This window comes from Rhinolophus sinicus, chromosome 18 (assembly GCF_057876585.1).
Source record: "Rhinolophus sinicus isolate RSI-liver-muscle chromosome 18, RSI-T2T, whole genome shotgun sequence".
Taxonomy (NCBI): domain Eukaryota; kingdom Metazoa; phylum Chordata; class Mammalia; order Chiroptera; family Rhinolophidae; genus Rhinolophus; species Rhinolophus sinicus.
Window position 1 is genome coordinate 74,112,541 of NC_142518.1, and position 19,884 is coordinate 74,132,424.

Below are 19,884 nucleotides of genomic sequence, written 5' to 3' on the forward strand. Positions count from 1 at the left end.
AATTAATGTCGCTGAGCCCAATCACTGGTAATAGATTAACAGATTTTGAGACTTGATATTCAATTTCTATGTTTCTGGTAACTGAAAACTTGGCTTTCATTGATTTAAAAAATAAGAGAAATATAAGAAACAAAACAATTGTCTTTATCCTTTGAAAGCCTCTGACTCATTTTTAACTTTATTTAAAAATGAAAATTTCCACTTAAATTACCATAAACTCCGAAATGATTGGAGTTAAGTTTAGTAAAATATGCTCTAAAAACATGAATTGAATGGGATCACATACTCTGTTCAGAGGGTCATTTCAAAACCAGATTTTAATCTGATCTGATTTGACTGCTTATAGAGGGTATTATTTAAAGTTTTACCATGGCTTACTGTTGAAGAAAACTAGTGAAAATCTCCTCAGCCATGTTAACTCTCCTGCATGTAATGTAAAGAATTGACATGAATATCTTGCTTGGCTATGCATGCAATAATTCAAATAAACCAAACTATTATCCTATTTTATATTTTAATCAGCACTGTGGTATTGGTTCTTACTAGTAATGGAGCTCACTGTTGAACGTTACTTTGAAATATGTTAACATAAAGACATTAGTCACAAAGGCACTTTTTTTTATAGGGGAACAGGACTTTATTGGGGAACAGTGTGTACTTCCAGGACTTTTTTCCAAGTCAAGTTGTTGTCCTTTCAATCTTAGTTGTGGAGGGTGCTGTTCAGCTTCAAGTTGTTGTCCTTTCAGTCTTAGTTGTGGAGTTGCTAGTTGCAGGGGGCACAGCCCTCCAACCCTTGCGGGACTCCAGGAATCGAACTGGCAACCTTGTGGTTGACAGGACATACTCCAACCAACTGAGCCATCTGGGAGCTCAGTGGCAGCTCAGCTCAAGGTGCCATGTTCAATCTTAGTTGCAGGGGGCGCTGCCCACCATCCCTTGGATACGGAACTCCAGGAATCGAACTGGCAACTTTGTGGTTGAGAGCCCGCGCTCCAACCAACTGAGCCATTTGGGAGGCAGCTGAGCTCAAAGTGCTGTGTTCAATCTTAGTTGCAGGGGGTGGAGTCCACCATCCCTTGCGGGAGTTGAACCAGCAACCTTGTGGTTGAAGACCCATGTGGGAATCGAACCGGCAGCCTTCAGAGTTAGGAGCATGGAGCTCTAACCGCTTGAGCCACTGGGCCGGCCCCACAAAGGCACTTTTAAAAAGTACGGTTTCTAAAGAAATAATAACAGAAGTAGTCAGACTTCTGATGAGTGTTTGTGACTTCTCAATTTGTTCATAAACAACAAACTAAAATTGAGTTCTAAACCCAATTTCCCTTAGAATTGATTGTTTTTATCTGAGTTCATAGTAATGATTATTATAAAAATGATTTTTGGCCTTTCAAACTATGTCACATGTGCTGTTTTTATTTTAGTGGTGATAATTTGGTTTATATACAGATGCATGAAAATGAGGTTTCAGAGTATTCTTTTATCGAATTAAAGTTTAACTTGAAATAAGTTAGTGTAATGCTTTAGTTTATTGATATTTCTAACAATTTTGCTATTTTTCCTTTTTGTTAATGATGACATTGGGCCTTGGTGAACTTTCATCCCTATCCAGGTCCTACAGGTTAGCTCCTTAACTCTAAAATAGTATCTGCATGAAGTTTGAAACTTTTTTTTTTATTTTTTACATATATTTATATGTATGTGTATATATAATTATATACACAGATATATGTATATAACTGTATCTAATGTTATCAAATGTTTGAATATATTTTAAGAGCATATATGCCAATTCAGTTCGTACATGTTGATCTAGCTCTGAAAGTTGTCAGGAACATGTAGTGTCCAGCGCTTCTGTCTATTGGAAGAACCAAAATTACTTATTTAGGAAAACTTATTTAACATTTTAAAATGCATGTATTGTATCATATTTAGTTGAAAATTTATAATACCCAAAAGTATGTTGTATAATATTTTTACCTTTAGAGTATATTTCTAATTTTTGCTTTTATCTGTTGCTGTAAATGAAACTGAACTATCCTTCAAAAAGGCATTCTTTTTCAAACAATAATGTGTATTACAGATCCTACAAATATGAAAATCTTGACTTGCCATATTTCTTGTAATTTTTCAAACCATCCCATCGTCACATTTTGGCTTGTCACAAATTTCTAAATTCTACTCCTATGAAAATGGACTAATAGGCACAGAGTAAAAATAAATCAATGCAACCTGTACATATTAGAATTCCCTTAATCTTATTTTCATCATATGCATATACATAGTACACACCAAAGAACAGTTACCAAGAGCTATCCAATGGACAATTGCTGATTCATAGGAAAGATGTTCACCTAGTCAGGAGTAAAAAGCACCACAAATATCTGAATATGTTTATTATTATTCAAGTTAAATAGCTCTTTTCACATTTTTAAGGAGGAACTAAAAGGGGGAAAGTATACTCCTGAGTTTTGGTCATTGGGAATAACAGGAAATTCTGTGTTCTTATGAATTTAAGATTAATAATTTTTCAAGATTCTTTTTAGGAAGCCATCTACCTCTATCTGAATTGATTCCCTAGTTTCTTACTCCCCCCCAAATCCCATTATTTCATAGAACTATGGAGTATCCAATCTTGAGGGGACCTAAATTTTACATTTGTCAAAGAGTTTACTCACTAAGACACTTGTTAAAGATGGCAAGCCAGATTTTATTCAAGGCTATTGCAATAGGGGTGAGAGACTGAGCTCAACTCTGAATACCACAAGGACATGTGAGGATTTATCGTCAACTAGGAGAGTGAGGGAGTCAGTGGATGAAAAATTATTAAGAAGAGACATAGGTGAAATCTTGCTAAACTGACCCAATAGAATTCTTGCTAAAGGTAGGCCAAGGACTTAGATATTATGGACGGGGGTTGAGGAACTTGATCAGATATCAATGGGGCAGGGGCACTCCATAAACTGATTTAGCAGGATTCTTGCTAAAACTGAACTCAGCAGACTGAGAACAAGGCCCAAGGATGAGGCTTAGTTGAGAAGAAGGCTCATAGGAGTTTACCCAGGGAGGGAGTCTTTGTTACATATGAGAAAACTGAGGTCCAAAGAGGAACTTACTCAAGGTCATACTGTTAGTTACTGGCATAGCTGGGAATCTGACTGAGGGCTCCCCAGTGCTCAGTTAAGTGTCTGTTCTACTAGTAACATGTATCATCCTTCCACAAAGGCAGTAGTATGGCATGATGTTTATGATCTGGCCTTTTATTCTACTTGTAAATATGATAAGTGATGGAGCAAAGCTGTGCTGCCATTTTAGGAGACTCTTAGCCATTGCAGACTGGGCTCTGCTTCCACTTTCTTGTTTTGTGTTACCTCAAGATCCCCATCAACCCCTACTAACTGCTTCTTGTTTTTTCTAAATGGATGTCATCAGAAAGATTAAGACAAGTGCATGCTATATAACTGTCGCTAAGATAAAGAGAAGACTAGGTTATACTTTGAAGCAATTTTGAATCCTCCCATCTGACTTAACATAGAAGTCTGCTGCCTTGATCACTTCCAGACTTCACTATCAACTAGAAGATTGTTTTCTTCTGAGGCACTAGACTATTTTCAAAGAAGAAAAAAGAAAGTACCCTCATTACTTTAAAACCAATTTGACAACTTCTTATTTACCAGATGTACTCTAAATTACATGTTGTAACCTGGTATCTACAGTGTTCTCTTTGCAACAGTTGAATACTGCAACCTTAAGTGAAAGCTGGATTTAAAATTTACCAATCAATTCATCAGTTTATCTTTACTTATTACCACTTATGTACAAGATTTTGGGTTTTTTATTTTGTTTTTCAGTTAAACTTTGTTAGGTCATTTTGAGAAGTAATAGATTGAGAGCCTCATGTACAAAATTGACTTGGCATATAACTCATTAAAATGTTACCTTTTAGCTATTAAAGTCTTAGAAGTTTTGCTATGATATGATTCAAAGTTTTCCTTGTTACATACTCAGACCAAAATATATTTCAGTGACATATTTTTCTACGAGTTCTTGTTATTGGTTCTTCTACATCAAACACATGTATAAAATGTCTTTACTCAAACTCTGAATTATCTTAGGTAGCAATTTTAATTTATTTAATTCGTGTGGCCAGGCTCTGCTTACAGTGTTGTCTTGAGTCAGTTTGCTGTATGTAGTGTAGAAACCATTTAAATAAACAGAAGCCAATTTTCAGCTTTCTAAATTTCAAATTATAAAATGTTTTAAAAGTTTTATACTAGGCAATAATGGTAATGTTTTATGTTTATATGACATTCCACATTTATATTATATAATAAACATTTATCATAAGCCCCTAGAGGGCAGAGTTTGGGTCTGGCAAATTTTTGTGTTCCCTGTAGCAGCTTGCACATGGCAGATATCAGGTCAATATTTTAAAAATTGAATTTGATCTTTAAAACAACTCTGCAAGGGAGGTTAGGGCAGACACCACTATTCCCATTTCGTGAGTGAGAAAAGAATCTCAGAGAGACTGAATTCCCCCAAATCCCATAGATATAAGTAGTAGAGCCAAAAATGGATCCTAGGTCTTCTAATTCCCAGGATTCAGTGCTTTAGCACAATTTATTCTCTCTGCTAACCTCAGTGTTTATAAACCATAGCAAGATTTGTAAGAAAAGGAAATTGTGTTTATAGTCAATTAACATTAACCAAGAGTCCTATTTTAGGTTTTTTATCTTTTTATTTAATGATCCTTCTTTTAATAGTTGATAGCCTGATTTAATATGTGCATTGAATAATAATAAAGTAAATGTGATATTTTCTGTTGTTTGGGGTGGGATATTGCATGCCAAAATATTTAAAAGCACCACTTCACTGCTGGTCTTCACATCTTTGGAAAATTCGACTACTTTCCAGTTCAATGGTAAACAAATATAAATTGGCTTTTTCTTTTTGAGTAACTATTTCAAGTAGTAATGCACAGAAGAAAGCCTCTTGGTGAATAATGAGAAAAATCAGAATGTGGCTATATAGAATGATTTTCAAAGAAGACAAACAGAAGTATAGTTGGTAATGGCCATTGTATACTTGTGCTTTAGTTTCTCTATTTAGTCACCTATGATCTTTGTATTTTTGTCTAATGGGGCCTTTTAATTAATTATCCTTGGAGCAGTCTGAACATATCAAGAAATTTGCACCTCGTGTTTTTACTAAAGGATGGCAGAGGCCAAGATAAATATTTATCCAAAATTACACTTTGTTCTGAAAGGAATGAAAGGCTATCAGTGAAATAGTACTAGCTTGCCAATTTTAGTGTTTTGAGATGCTAACTTTTGTAAAGCCACAGTAGCGGTGTTAACATGATGTCTTGAGTAGAATTTTCCAGTTTTTTGTATTAGTGAAAACTAGCAGCTTGTTTCCTAGAATAAGCTCTATTTGAAAATGTTTGGCTCTCTATACTCCTATATGGTTCTGTTTGCATACTGAATATACTATAGGAATAAAATATGCTGGCAAAGAGGATTATTGTTTAACTTGTGCTACAATGTGAACCACTTCTAACTCGTAATCTTATTTTGTACTGTGTGATGTCTGATACTGCTAACATCGATCTTTTGGCTTTGGTGAACTCTGATCTTCCCAGGTTTTCAAGGTTAGACTCTTCACTGGTCAGTTCTCTGTTTTCTTTTTTTCTTTTTTCTTTTTGTTAATGCTTTGTATGTATGATAGGAAAAATGCACCTTTTTTGCTGTAATTCAGAAGTCATTGAAGAGTGCTGTTTTTCTCAAATACCCTGTTTCCCCAAAAATAAGACCTAGCTGGACCATAGCTCACAGGCGTCTTTTGGAGCAAAAATTAATAGAATACCGGGTCTTATGTCATATGAGACCCGATATTTTACATTACATTACATTACATTACATTACATTACATTACATTACATTACATTATAAAGACCCGGTCTTATATTATAGTAAAATAAGACTGGGTCTTATATTAATTTTTGCTCCAAAAGACGCCTTAGAGCTGATGGTCCGGCTAGGTCTTATCTTCAGGGAAACATGATACTACCTGCTCTGGTAATTTATCATTTTGGTGAAGGTAATGTGACTTGTTTATAATCAAGTTTGAAATGACATTCGGTCTTTGTAATTTGAATTATTTACAATAGGTAAACCATATATAAAAACCTGTTGAATTTTAAATAGAAATACACTTATATTATCTTTAAGACTGCATTAAGATATTTAGGTAGGCATCCGGCCCATTTGTAATCTCTGCACATTGATTTTATTTTCTTGAATTTTTGCTGCCTGAAATTGCTCTGATCTGTTTTCATGGCTATTTACCATAATAGAAGATAACTGTTGAATACTGTTAAAAATAAAACTTATATGTTCCTTATGTCATTATCAAATCATTATTTAAATTTGAGGGATTCTAGAACAGCAGGTCTGAATGAATAGCATATAAACTTCCCAATACTTCGTTTTAATTGCAAAAAGAGCAATGTCCGTAACATGGCTAGCATTTTTTTTTTTTTTAAATGATAACAATGTTCTGATTACTTTTCAGACTGGGGAAGAGGAACATAAAATATTCCTTGTCATTATTAGACTGATTCACAGATAGTTTATTTTTCTTTTAATAAACTGATTAGCTACCTGATTTCTAGTCCAAATTATACATTACAGATGAAAATAGCAATTTTGCTTAGAAAATACCATCTAGGGGGTTTTAAATCAGCGGTTGTTTTTTGTTTGTTTGTTTAAATATAAACTACTCCATCCCTTTCTTTATGATTGGGAAGCGAATTTCTGAGTGTGTCTGTCTGGTTGCTGGGCTAGGGTGACTATATGACTTAAATTGTTTAAAGATAAAACGATTGTTTTATTGTTGTAGACCTGCTTCCTCTTTCTCATGTGCCATATAGTGTTATATTATGAAATAACATAGAAATAGTTGAAAGATTTAAAAAAGGTTCATATTTTAAAGATATAATTAGAGCCATAATAGCAATAATTTTTAAAAACCTCTTACACAATTCTTAATCTGTGCCAGGCACTGTGTCAAGTAATTTATACATATTACTTCTTTAATCCTGGGAACAACCTAAAAAAGTAAGTTGTTCCTAGTTTAAAGTAAGAATTTCCATTTTAAAAAGAGAAAATTGAGGCCAAAGACTTTAATAAACTTGCTAAAGTCAAGCAGCAAATGATTAATGGAGATGGGATTCCAACCACCCAGCGTTCTAGCTCCAGTATCGCATTGTTAATCTGTATGCCATGCTTCCTTGTTAACATGTAGCCATTGATTCTGGTCTTAAGAGAATTGGAAAGAGAACTAAAACCCGAATTTTATTTCAGATAAAAAAGATGACTCTGTTTTTTTTATTGGGGAATATTGGGGCACAGTGTGTTTCTCTAGGGCCCATCAGCTCTAAGTCATCCTTCAATCTAGCTGTGGAGGGCACAGCTCAGCTCCAAGTCCAGTAGTTGTTTTCAATCTTTAGTTGTAGGGGACACAGCCCACCATCCCATGCGGGAATTGAACTGGCAAACATGTTGTTGAGAACTCACACTTTAACCAACTGAGCCATCCACCCACCCCTCTGGAAGCTCAGCAGTAGCTCATTGTCATCAGTCTAGTTGTGGAGGGCTCAGCTTACTGGCCCATGTGGGAATTGAACCAGCAACCCTGTTATTCAGAGCTCACACTCTAACCAACTGAGCCATCCAGCCACCCAAAAAGATGACTCTTTGTGAAGGATGGCAACTAGACTTTTGGTGATGATCACTTTGTAATATATACAGGTATCGAATTACAGTGGTGTACACCTGAAACTTATATAATATTCGTGTGTTTCACATAGACGGACAATCAGCTCTAATGTGATTCTTAGAGCAAAAATTAATATAAGACCCAGTCTTATATTATAGTAAAATAAGACATGGTCTTATATTAATTTTTTTACAAAAGACACATTAGAGCTCATTGTCTGGCTAGGTTTTATTTTCGGGGAAACACGGTATATACCAATTTTACCTCAATAAAATAGATAACCCTTCGTCTATATGTAAGCATGGATTCAGTATTTTAAATTCACATGCCTATGATATTTCCTTCAAAAATAATTTAAAATGGATTTTTTAAATTACGTATCTTCCTTTTTTTGTTGAAACCAATGAAAAACTAAGATTATTAGAGGAGAGAAAAGGTATAAGGGCTAACTATTGACTGTTCATTATTTAGGGCTTTATAATTATTTTCTTAAGGCAGAAGTACTTAGTCTCAGCCTCAGCCACTGCTGAGCACTCTGCAAGCAAGTTGACAGCTATTTCCCACCTAGTGACAAAAGATGTGACCATTGATAAGATCTTGGTTGCTTGATGGATGTGATATCTATATTTAGAAAGAAAAGTTAAAACATAGTATAAGGAAAAGAGCTTAGCAAAATTCCATTTTAAATTATTTATTCACAAGATATATGCAGAATTCTTTACTTTTCTTCAGAAATATTTAAAATGTAAAGACTCTGAAAACATTGTTAAAATAAATTCAAAAGTGCTATATTGAATCAATGAATTTCTCACATTTTAAAATATTCCCATGTATTAAGCATGTCACTAAAATGAAATTAAACAGTTTGCTTAAGTAACTATCTTCATTGCATAGTAATAAAAGCTCAATAAAAGTAACTACTTCCAAGTAATCAATTTGATTTTAATCACATTAAGACAAATGGTTTGGATCCCTGATTGCCCTATAGCAGTGATTCTTAAAGTGTGATCCAAAACCAGCAGCTTTATCCACAGGGCACTTGTTTATCTACAAGGCATTTACTAGAATGCAAATTCTTGTGCCCATCCCCAGCCTTAATGAATCTGAAACTCTGGGGATGAGCCCAAGAATGTGTTTTAGCAAGCCCGCCGGGGGATTCTAATACATTTTCCAATTTGAGAACATTGCTCTATGGTGTCTTTTTCCTTTGACTTAAATCAAACACTTAAGTATTACAAAAGCAATCTTTATTATGTTCTGAGTCCTTTCTTTAGATACATACTTATTGTATTTAATATATAATAACACACAAACTGGAAGTATCTGGAAACTAGTGTTAATAACAACAACAAAAAAGCCCAGTTTACATTAGAGAGTCAGCATAGGTCTATGTGTTTCAATATACTCTGGATTTTATTCTGCAAACTAATAGAATTTAGGTCACTGATATTTTAAAAGCCTGACTTTTATTCTACTTTTATGCTATACTAACATGTGGTCATTTGTTGTGCATTATCAAGGTCTACCAGGTCCAGAAGGTCCCCGGGGTCTCCCTGGGAATGGAGGTATTAAAGGAGAGAGAGGAAACCCAGGTCAACCTGGGCAACCTGGTTTGCCTGGTTTAAAAGGAGATCAAGGACCACCAGGACTCCAGGTAGGATGTGGGAGTAGATATTTGATGGGAAAGGGATGTGGGTGTTCACAATCAAAATGAGTATTCTATGGTGCATTATTTTAATGAACATTTACTGGTCAAGGCTCTGTGCATGGTTCACTGGTGAATTACAAAGAAAAAGACAAGTTTCCTATCTTCTTCCAACTGAAGGGACTTTGCTACCTTTTGTTAAAGAGTTCCTCAAAAGATAATTTACCTGGAGTTTTTGGTATGTATAGTATTTAGATTTGCAAAACCTTCATTTCAGTGAAAACAAATTTATAAAAGGAGACATATATCAGAGCATTGCGTGTGGAGGAGTGCACTCATAGAGAAGTAATTATGGTGCGTATGGATATTTCAGACTTTGAAGTTAGATTGAATTAGGGTCAACTTTCAGCACCACTGCACACTTCTGCTTTGTGTCTATGGGGAAGGCAAATAGACACTTTGGGTTTCTGTCTTCACCAGTAAAAAGAGAATAATAGCACATTCCTGCACCTATATTCATGTGAGTTCCACCTTGGTTTGAGTGACCCAGAAAGTCATTAGTTTTATGGATCCTCAAAGCTTCCTCCATTAATTCAGGAGGATTGTTAGATTTGGCAGCCAACACAGTTCGGGCTCAATCTTTGAAATCTGGGGCTGCTTTATATAGCAGAAAAAAAATCTAAAGAAACAACCCTTAAAGCTTTCCAACAACTAACAGGTTTTTCTCATGTCATCACTATTTTTCTAGACACCTAGACTTAAAATTTAGTCTTCTCTTTATCCATTCTCTACTGTCACTCCCTATCTCATTCATTTTCCACGTATTTCCAGTTGACATGTAACTATGCCTGATTCAGGACTGCCTGATGCCAATATTTTATCAATCTGTTATCAAGTTCTATTCATTTTCTTTTGTGCAATTTATTAATAGTTCTTACATTTGTACATTTTTTAGTTTTTTATTTGGAAATAACATTAAGTTTATAGAAAAATTTCAAGAATGGTGAAAAACCTCCCATGTATCATTTACTTAGATGAACCAATTATTAACGTTTTGCCCCATTTGCTCTCTGTATGTTGTGTGTGTGTGTGTGTGTGTGTGTGTGTGTGCGCGTGTGTGTGTGTGTGTAATTATAGATTTATATATATTTTTTTCTGATGAAACATTTGAGAATAAGTTGTATCTATCATGCCCGTTTACCACTAAATACTACAGTGCATAAATTTTCCTAAGATTAAAGCTATTCTTTTATATAACCACAGTATAGTTATCAACTTCAGGAAATTGAGCATCAATATAATACTTTTATTTCTACTTTACATATTCAAATTGTGTCACCTGACCTCATAATGCCCTTTATAGCATTTTCCCCCTCCAATATAGGATCCAGATCAAATCATAAATTGCATTTAACTATCATATGTCTTTACTATTGCTTAATCTGACAGTTTCTAAACCTATTTTTTTCTTTCCTGATCTTGACATTTTTGAAGAAATGTAGCCCTCTCCCATTTAAAAAAAAAACAGAATATTCCTTCTTTTGTGTACTATTTCTTCAGGATTTGCATCCCTAGCTGGAATACTATATGAGTGATGTGTCCTTCTCTGATATGGAGGCCCACGATGTTTATCTGCCCCTCGTTGGTGATCTTCATTTTGATGACCTCATCAAGTTGTTATGGGGTTTCTCCACTGTATGGTTAGTTTTCCCCCTCGTAACTGATAAGCAAAACTACAGGAAGGGACATTAAGATCATGCAGATATACTGCTCCTCATGAAAATGCCCCCTTAGATTTAATATATATTTATGATTTTTGCCTAAACCAGTCAATACTGGGATAGTTGCAAATGATGATTTTCCAATTCTAGCACTACCTCTACATATACCAGTAAACAAGAGCCTCCATTCTCTTCAATTTATTGTCCATTTATTATCAGTATGGACTCATAAATTATCTTTTTTTAATAACTTATAATCTTTTAAACTCTGATTATGTATTTTGATGCTTAAATTGTCCTAGATTTGGGAACCCCTTCAAGCTGGATCCTATGTCTTTCTGACATGCCGCTCTTTTTTTTTTTTTTTAACATTTTCTCACATTTTTGAGTAATAAGATGTACCAGGCTTGCCCCTTTTCCATTCCTACTAACTAGAGCTTTGTTGTCCCACAGTTATTCTTCCTTTAGGTCCATTCTAGAGATATCTCCAACTCTTCTTTCCATAGTTTTCCTGGCCCTCAAACCCAGTTAATTAATAGGCCCTACTATATTTTTTTGCTAATTCTTTCAGACATTATCATTTTTGCACTTGTGATTCTAACCCAAGCACTTATCACTTCAGGGCTACACTAAAAAAAGAAGTGTCTTTGCTAATGATAATAAAGTAATAACTACCATTTATTAAGTACGTACCCCATGCCAGTCAGTTTTCTAAGTACTTAATATAAACTATCTCATTTAACCTTTACAACAGTTCTATGAAGTAGATACTATTGTTTTCTCTATTTACATGTGAGAAAGCTATAAATCAAAGAGATCAAATAATCAGCTCAAGGTCACACAAGCTATTAAGAGGTAAAATTTGAATTTGAATCCTGGAAGTTTGACTCTAGAGCTAGTGCTGTAAATCACTATGCAATACCACCTATTCCCTCACTCTCCCCTGCCACCCCCCATTTTTTCTAAAATGAATGATTTTATTTTTTCAGGGTAATCCTGGCCGGCCAGGTCTCAATGGAATGAAAGGAGATCCTGGTCTCCCTGGTGTCCCAGGATTTCCAGGTATTTGAAGGGATATTTTGAGGTTACCCCTTTATAGTAAATACATTTGGGACAAGATACCCATTTTCTGATTTGGCTGGGTAAAGGCTGTTGTCCTGTTGCTTTGCTGTGCACTTGTATGTACCTTCATTGCAGGCATGAAAGGACCCAGTGGAGTACCTGGTTCAACTGGCCCTGAGGGGCATCCAGGCCCTATTGGCCCCCCAGGTAAGACTTATTCCTGTAGCTAGTTATACATGATACTTAAATGCACTGAAGAATTTGAAAGTTTGCAGTCCTCCCTTCAACCAAACTTTCAGAGTCTTAGTCCCCAACAACTGAGGAGAAATAAACAAAACTCTTTCTCTATTTACTAACCTCTCAAGCTCTCTATTTTATTTAAAAAATATTGAGAGCAGACCTTTTATGTTTAAGATAGATGCAGGACCAACAAAAATGGCTCACTTAGATTTTTATTGGCTATTATACTAACTTTCCCATGTTCAGTTGAATAGATCACAAGAGCAAGTCACATTAAGTATGGTTGTATATTTTTAATATGAAAATAGTTTTGTTTTTTGGGTTTTTTTGCTGAGAGACTTCTACAGTTTTCCTATAAACTGAAATAGAGCATCTGCTAAATTCCCTTATTGCTCTAGTGGGTCCCTCGACAAACACAACAAACAAGAACTACAAATGATGCTAGAATCAGAATGGACTTCTCAGTAAATAGAATTGTCTTCCCCTGACACCAGTGTTCACAGATTTGAAATGAATTGTACTTTCTAGTAACTGAGCCATGCTTCAAGGCTTGAAAATAGTGACAATATGCCTAATATTTTCATTGACCTGAAGAAAAAATATTTTTCAGTCTTCTGGGTGAGATAATGATAGTTTCCCCAAACATGGCAACATTCTAGTACATGTAACTTGTTTCTCTCACACCAGTTCTTATTCTGACTTTAGGTTCTTTGGCATCCATTCCTTCTGACCTTTCTCTTCCCTACCTTCAAATTTTTGTGTTTTGCCTCTTAGGTCCCCCTGGATTACCTGGTCCTTCAGGACAGAGTATTATAATCAAAGGAGATGCTGGTCCTCCAGGGGTCCCAGGCCAGCCAGGATTTAAAGGTCAGCCAGGACTACCAGGACCTCCAGGATTACCAGGTACCTTTGCAGATCATCTTTTTAAGCCTTATTTATTTGAGAACATTTCCTTAATTCTTCTTTAACTTGTCAGAATTTGTCTCTGACAATAGGAGTCTCAGCAACTTGTTGAATACCAGACCACCACAGGTCTGATTTCCTCTTTTTGTATTTAATTTTAATTTCTCATGCCCTAATTTCTTTTAGGCCCAGTCCAATTTCATCTAGCTCCTTTGGGTATTCTAATTTGAGTGATTAGGTTAATATTGTTAAAAACACTGTAATGAAATTAATTTGCATTTAAGATCTGGTACCTCCTCTATCCCAACTAACCAGAAGGATACAAGGCTGATTTCTTGAGCCATCAATTCTCCACTGTGAGGCCTCATGATTTTTAAACTAAATCCTTTCTAGTTGGCCATTTGACTCTATGCTTACAGCCAACTTTGCTTATTTTAAAAAGCTGGAAAATAATTTCAGTCTTTCTCTCTTAAGTGACTGAGTGACAATCTTTCCATAAATAAAATGTACCGGGCAGTAACAGCCTTAGTTATGATAGCATATATAACAAAAGTTGGGCTTTGCACTCCTATCTTGTTCTAAAGGCAAAGAGAACACAACTGACTGTCATAGTATGGGAAACTCCACAGAGGCAAATGGATTGTTTAAAAATGATACTAAATCCTTGTTTGCTTCTTTTTTCCTGGGTTTTAGCTATTGCTTTATTTATCTGGATTAAAGACAAAAACCAGATTATGAATTATGTGACACTCAAGGACCTTAAATTTCATAAATCTGTCTGGATGTTGAATTATTCTACATCCATTTAGAAACCTTATTTATTTTTTCCTGTAGGTCCAATTGGCCCTCCAGGAGATCCTGGACGCAATGGACTCCCTGGCTTTGATGGTGCAGTAGGGCGCAAAGGAGACCCAGGTCTCCCAGGCCAGCCAGGTGAGACAAGTAAAACACTGCTTGTGATACTAATCTTTAAGTCTGGGAGACATCTGGACATATGACCTCCATTTGGAGCTGTGAGAGCCTCCTCTTGAGAGAGGACAGCTAGCTGGTGAATCTATTGCTGGGCAACAGATACAAGGAGTTGTGCCAGTATAAGAGAAGCATAGAAAGGATGGTTTTATATATGTGTTTAGAGCACTGGAAAACCCAACTCTTCCTCAAAATGGGGAATTTCCAGGTATTCATTGTATTTACGTGTTCTGATAATTTTCAATATGTATCCTGTGACCATCTTGAAACTATTGTGAATCCTTCCACATTTGAAAATACCACAGTAGAGTACAATTTCCCCCATAAAAAATATAATTGCAAAGTTGAAGTGATCTCCACAGAGCTTTGAAACTCATAGTACCTTCGTATATTGAGATGACAAATTAATATACAGGGTGTTTTAAAAGATTTTTTATTGGGGAAGGGTAACAGGACTTTATTGGGGAACAGTGTGTACTTCCAGGATTTATTCCAAGTCAAGTTGTTGTCCTTTCAATCGTAGTTGTGTAGGGCACAGCTCAGCTCCAGGTCCAGTTGCCGTTGCTAGTTGCTGGGGGCGCAGCCCACCACCCTTGCAGGAGTGGAACCAGCAACCTTGTGGTTGAGAGGACGCTCTCCAACCAACTGAGCCATCCGAGAGCTCAGCGGCAGCTCAACTCAAGGTGCCATGTTCAATCTTAGTCGCAGGGGGCAGAGCCCACCATCCCTTGCGAGAGTCAGGGAGTCGAACTGGCAACCTTGTGGTTGAGAGCCCACTGGCCCATGTGGGAACCGAACCAGCAACCTTCGGAGTTAGGAGCACAGAGCTCCAACCGCCTGAGCCACCAGGCCGGCCCGATATGCAGGTTTTTGAGGTCACTCATTAATAGGTGCTTCTGATAATATTGTATTGGTATCTACTAGTTTCCAAACTGTACAAAACCTACTTACAAAAGGAATTTGAAACAATTTGCAATAAAAATACACTAAAGTAAGATAGCTATAATAGAAGTAAAATATTATAAACTCAATAGATTTTTAATATGTTAGCAACTCTAGATAATATAAATATAATTCTAAATAATATAAACATAAAGAGTTTGTACTGACTAAAAATATCAGTAGCAACAAGGCACAGTGATGAAACCTATGTCCTTCCTAGAACCAACACCATGTCATTTCATTAACTGTATTTCTAGGGAAAAAGTAAGTTAATGTCATCTTCATCACATATGAGCATTGCTGTGAAGTTTTTCCAAAATGAAAATCTATACACACAATGGCCAAAGGCCTGTATAAAAAGAGAATTTTAAAATGTCCTCAAATCAAGAGGCTAAATGCAGAAAGGGAACCAGTGGTAGATTGAAAATAGATACTTTCAAAAGGCTTCTTTATCCAATCATCTATAAAAGGGCACGTTGGTTGTTTCCATGTGTTGGCCACCGTAAATAAAGCTGCAGTGAACATCAGAGTACATATATCTTTACGGATAAATGTTTTCAGGTTTTTGGGGTAGATACCCGGGAGAGGGATTGGTGGGTCATATGGTAATTCTATTCGTAATTTTTTGAGGAACCTCCACACTGCCTTCCATAGCAGCTGCATCAATCTGCATTCCCACCAACAGTGTATGAGGGTTACTTTTTCTCCACAGCCTCTCCAACACTTGTTATTATTTGTCTTGTTGATGATAGCCATTCTGACTGGGGTGAGGTGATATCTCATTGTGGTTTTTATTTGCATTTCTCTGATGATTAGTGATGTTGAGCATTTTTTCATGTCTGTTGCCCATTTGTATGTCCTCTTTGGAGAAATGTCTCTTCAGGTCCTCTGCCCATTTTTTAATTGGGTGGTTTGTTTGTTTTCTTGTTGAGTTGCATGAGTTCCTCGTATGTTTTGGATATTAGCCCCTTATCAGAGGCATTGTTTGCAAAAATCTTCTACCATTCAGTTGTTGTATATATACACAATGGAATACTATTCTGCCATTAGAAAAGATGAAATAGTGCCATTTACAACAACATGAATGGATCTTGACATTATTATGCTGAGCAAAATAAGTCAGACAGAAAAAGTCGAGAACCATATGATTTCACTGATATGTGGTATATAAACCAAAAACAACAAAAGAACAAGAGAAACAAATGAGAAACAAAAACTCGTAGACACAGACAATAGTTTAGTGGTTGCCAGAGGGTAAGGGGGGAGGCGGGTGGTAGATGAGGGTAAGGGGGATCAGATATATGGTGATGGAAGGAGAACTGACTCTGGGTGGTGAACACACAATGGGATTTATAGATGATGTAATACAGAATTGTACACCTGAAATCTATGTAACTTTACTAACAGTTGTCACCCCAATAAACTTTAATTAAAATGAAGAAGAACATGACACACAAATGAACAAATAAAAACTCACAGACACAGACAATAGTTTAGTGGTTACCAGAGAATTTGGCGGGAGGAGGGTGGTAGATTAGGGTAAAGGGGATCCAATATATGGTGATGGAAAGAGAACTGAGTCTGGGTGGTGAACACACAATGTGATATATAGATGATGTATTACAGAATTGTACACCTGAAATCTATGTAGCTTTACTAACAGTGGTCACCCCAATAAACTTAAATTTTTTTAAAAAAACTGAAAACAACAAAAGAACAAAACAAACAAATGAAGAAAGAGAAACTCATAGACACAGATAATAGTTTAGTGGTTACCAGAGGGTAAGAGGGGAGGGGGGTGGTAGATGAGGGTAAAGGGGATCAAGTATATGGTGATGGAGAATTGACTCTGGGTGGTGAACACACAACATGATATATAGATAATATATTACAGAATTATACACTTGAAACCTGTGTAACTTTACTAACCTTTGTCACCCCAATAAACTTTAATTTAAAAAATATTAAAAGACTTCTGTAGACTGCCCTACCTATTCTCTAAACAAAAAATTATGCTGAGAATAATTCCCTGACAGATTCGAAGGAAAATGTTTTTCACCACTTAAATTGGCAGATTGATGATAACCACACAATTCCTTTCTTGATGAACAAAACTGCAGGCTGAAATTTTGTCATGGAGTTTGGACTCCTTTAGTACAGCAAGAGACTAGATAACATTGAAACTCTCCAAATAAATCTCACTTCTTCCCATCTAATATTCCATTCACCCCATATTTGTTTAGTGCCTAATGTCATCAACCAATCCCAGGAATTGGGATATATACATACACACACACACACACACACACACACACACAGAGGGTGCCAATAAAGTAAGATAAAATCTCTTAAGATAAAGGTAAAATCTCTTAAAATGTGTACACATTTTTTTTGCACCCCCGGTATATATACCTCTTTGAGGGCAGGGACCATATTTTATTTATCTCCACATCAGTGATATCTCACATCGCTTTTATAGACACTCTATAAATATTGACTATTAACTAATCAGGGCAGACGGGTGGCTCAGTTGGTTAGAGCGTGAGCTCTAGGGGGCTGCGGGTTCAATTTCCACATGGGCCAGCGAGCTGCGCCCTCCACAACTAGAATGAAGTAAACGAGCTGCCACTCAGCTCCCAGGTGGCCAGATGGCTCAGTTGGTTGGAGCATGGGCTCTCAATCACAAGGTTGCCTGTTCGACTCTGCAAGGGATGGTGGGCTGTGCCCTCTGCAACTAGCAATGGCAACTGGACCTGGAGCTGAGCTGCGCCCTCCACAACTAAGATTGAAAGGACAACAACTTGACCTGGAAAAGTCCTGGAAGTACACACTGTTCCCCAATAAAGTCCCGTTCCCCTTCCCCAGTAAAATCTGGGGGGAAAAAAAAAACCTAATCAAATGAGGTCATAATGTTTTTTTAATAGCCATAATAGTGGAACAGAGCTTACTTAATCTTGTATACTGATGATTCCATGGAAATAGGTACCCGTGGTTTGGATGGCCCCCCTGGGCCAGATGGATTGCAAGGTCCCCCAGGTCCCCCTGGAACTTCCTTTGTTGCCCATGGATTCCTCATCACACGTCACAGCCAGACAACAGATGCACCACAATGCCCACAGCGAACTGTCCGTATTTATGAAGGCTTTTCTCTCCTGTATGTACAAGGAAATGAAAGAGCTCACGGTCAAGACTTGGGTGAGATAATTGGCATCTTATTTCTTACTATGTATTTTGGTTTTGTTTTGAAAATCCTTTTGGGTTCCAGAGTAGACTTGGCCAAAGTGCATCTCTCTATGTCTCTATTCTTTTGGGGCTTCCAAATTGAAGACCATGTCCAGGGTAGCTAAATATATTCACTATGAGTTTTAAATAAATAATATTTAACTTTAAATTCAAAGCATTAATTAGCCTGCTATGAGGTACAATTTTTGGCCTAAAGCAAGGCATTTTGAAAAGGGCCACCTTTACTTTTCAGTGTAGCAGCTGCTTGAGTGGGCATGTTTATAACTAATGGGAGATAGTTTCATCTTCTCTGACACTGGTCTTCATCGAGTTGACAGATAAGTTCTGAAGACAATCTTGATTTCTAATCAAATAAAGTAAGGCCATTGCTTAATTATGCTTGTTTATAATTCCTAAATTAAGTGTCTTGGCTTCATAAAGTATTATCAGAGTAGTTTAAAGCTACATAAAGGATCATATTTCCATAAAAAATCCACATCATTTAATGTGTTCCCATGCCTCTTCTCTGTAATGGAGTGGACAGTTGGTTGATGAGATGCAGCTGGACTGGATGACTGTCAAGACCTCTTGCAAATCCCCAAGATTTCTTTTCTGGAATTTTGACTTTAGATTTGTAGTAACAGTTGTTTGACCTGGGGCTGCCTATTATAAGGATCACTATCCCCTTTGCCTCCATAAAGACATTTAAGAAGATATTCTGGGCTCCCAGTTTCTGGGGTCTCTGTGGTAAGAGGCCTCCTGAGGTTTTTTTAGCCGTACCATTCTGTGAAAACAGTTCTGCAGCAGTGGAGACCTCCAGAGGTCTGCTCTGCTTACTCTGTTCCCAGGGAATATGTTCACACCTGCCAATCACTTCTGTCCCACCAGAGTAGGCAAATCTATTTACATGGAAGCCAATAGTCACGGGTTATTTTGTGAAGCCAAATAAAGTGGGAGTTTACCCAACTACTCCCTTCTTCTTCTTCTTTTCATCTTTCCACTGCTACTTTTCTTTCCTTCTTTTGCTTTCTTTATGTAACATCTTCTTTTTCCAATTTTTCAATAAACATATCTCTGTTATGAAAATACTCTTTTTATTTTACTAGTTTCAGGTGCACAAGACAAAGCAAAATTAGACGTTTATCATTTATATCCCTCACACTGTGTGAACCCCCCTCCCCCCATCCACTATCCCTCTGACATTGCACACAGCCATTACATTTCCACTGTCTCTATTCCTAATGCTGTACTCCGCTTCCTGTAACAATATACATACAAATATATAAATATATAAATATATAAATATATAAATATATAAATAAATATATATATATATATATATATATATATATATATATATATATATATGTATTTACATAAAATTATAGTTGGCATTCAGTATTG

General features: G+C 36.3%; 1 protein-coding gene across 3 annotated transcripts in view; it reads left to right on the plus strand.

Annotated features, from left to right (window-relative positions):
- COL4A5 (collagen type IV alpha 5 chain) overlaps positions 1 to 19,884 on the plus strand; it is a 307,204-nt gene that overhangs the window by 263,041 nt on the left and 24,279 nt on the right. For 2 of the 3 annotated variants that reach the window (XM_074323259.2, XM_074323260.2), the window contains 6 exons: positions 9,297 to 9,430; positions 12,132 to 12,204; positions 12,340 to 12,411; positions 13,219 to 13,347; positions 14,182 to 14,280; positions 18,241 to 18,453. In XM_074323259.2, the coding sequence (XP_074179360.1) occupies positions 9,297 to 9,430; positions 12,132 to 12,204; positions 12,340 to 12,411; positions 13,219 to 13,347; positions 14,182 to 14,280; positions 18,241 to 18,453 (720 nt within the window). The remainder of the gene's footprint in view (positions 1 to 9,296; positions 9,431 to 12,131; positions 12,205 to 12,339; positions 12,412 to 13,218; positions 13,348 to 14,181; positions 14,281 to 18,240; positions 18,454 to 19,884) is intronic. The other variant, XM_074323263.2, reaches the window with a different exon arrangement.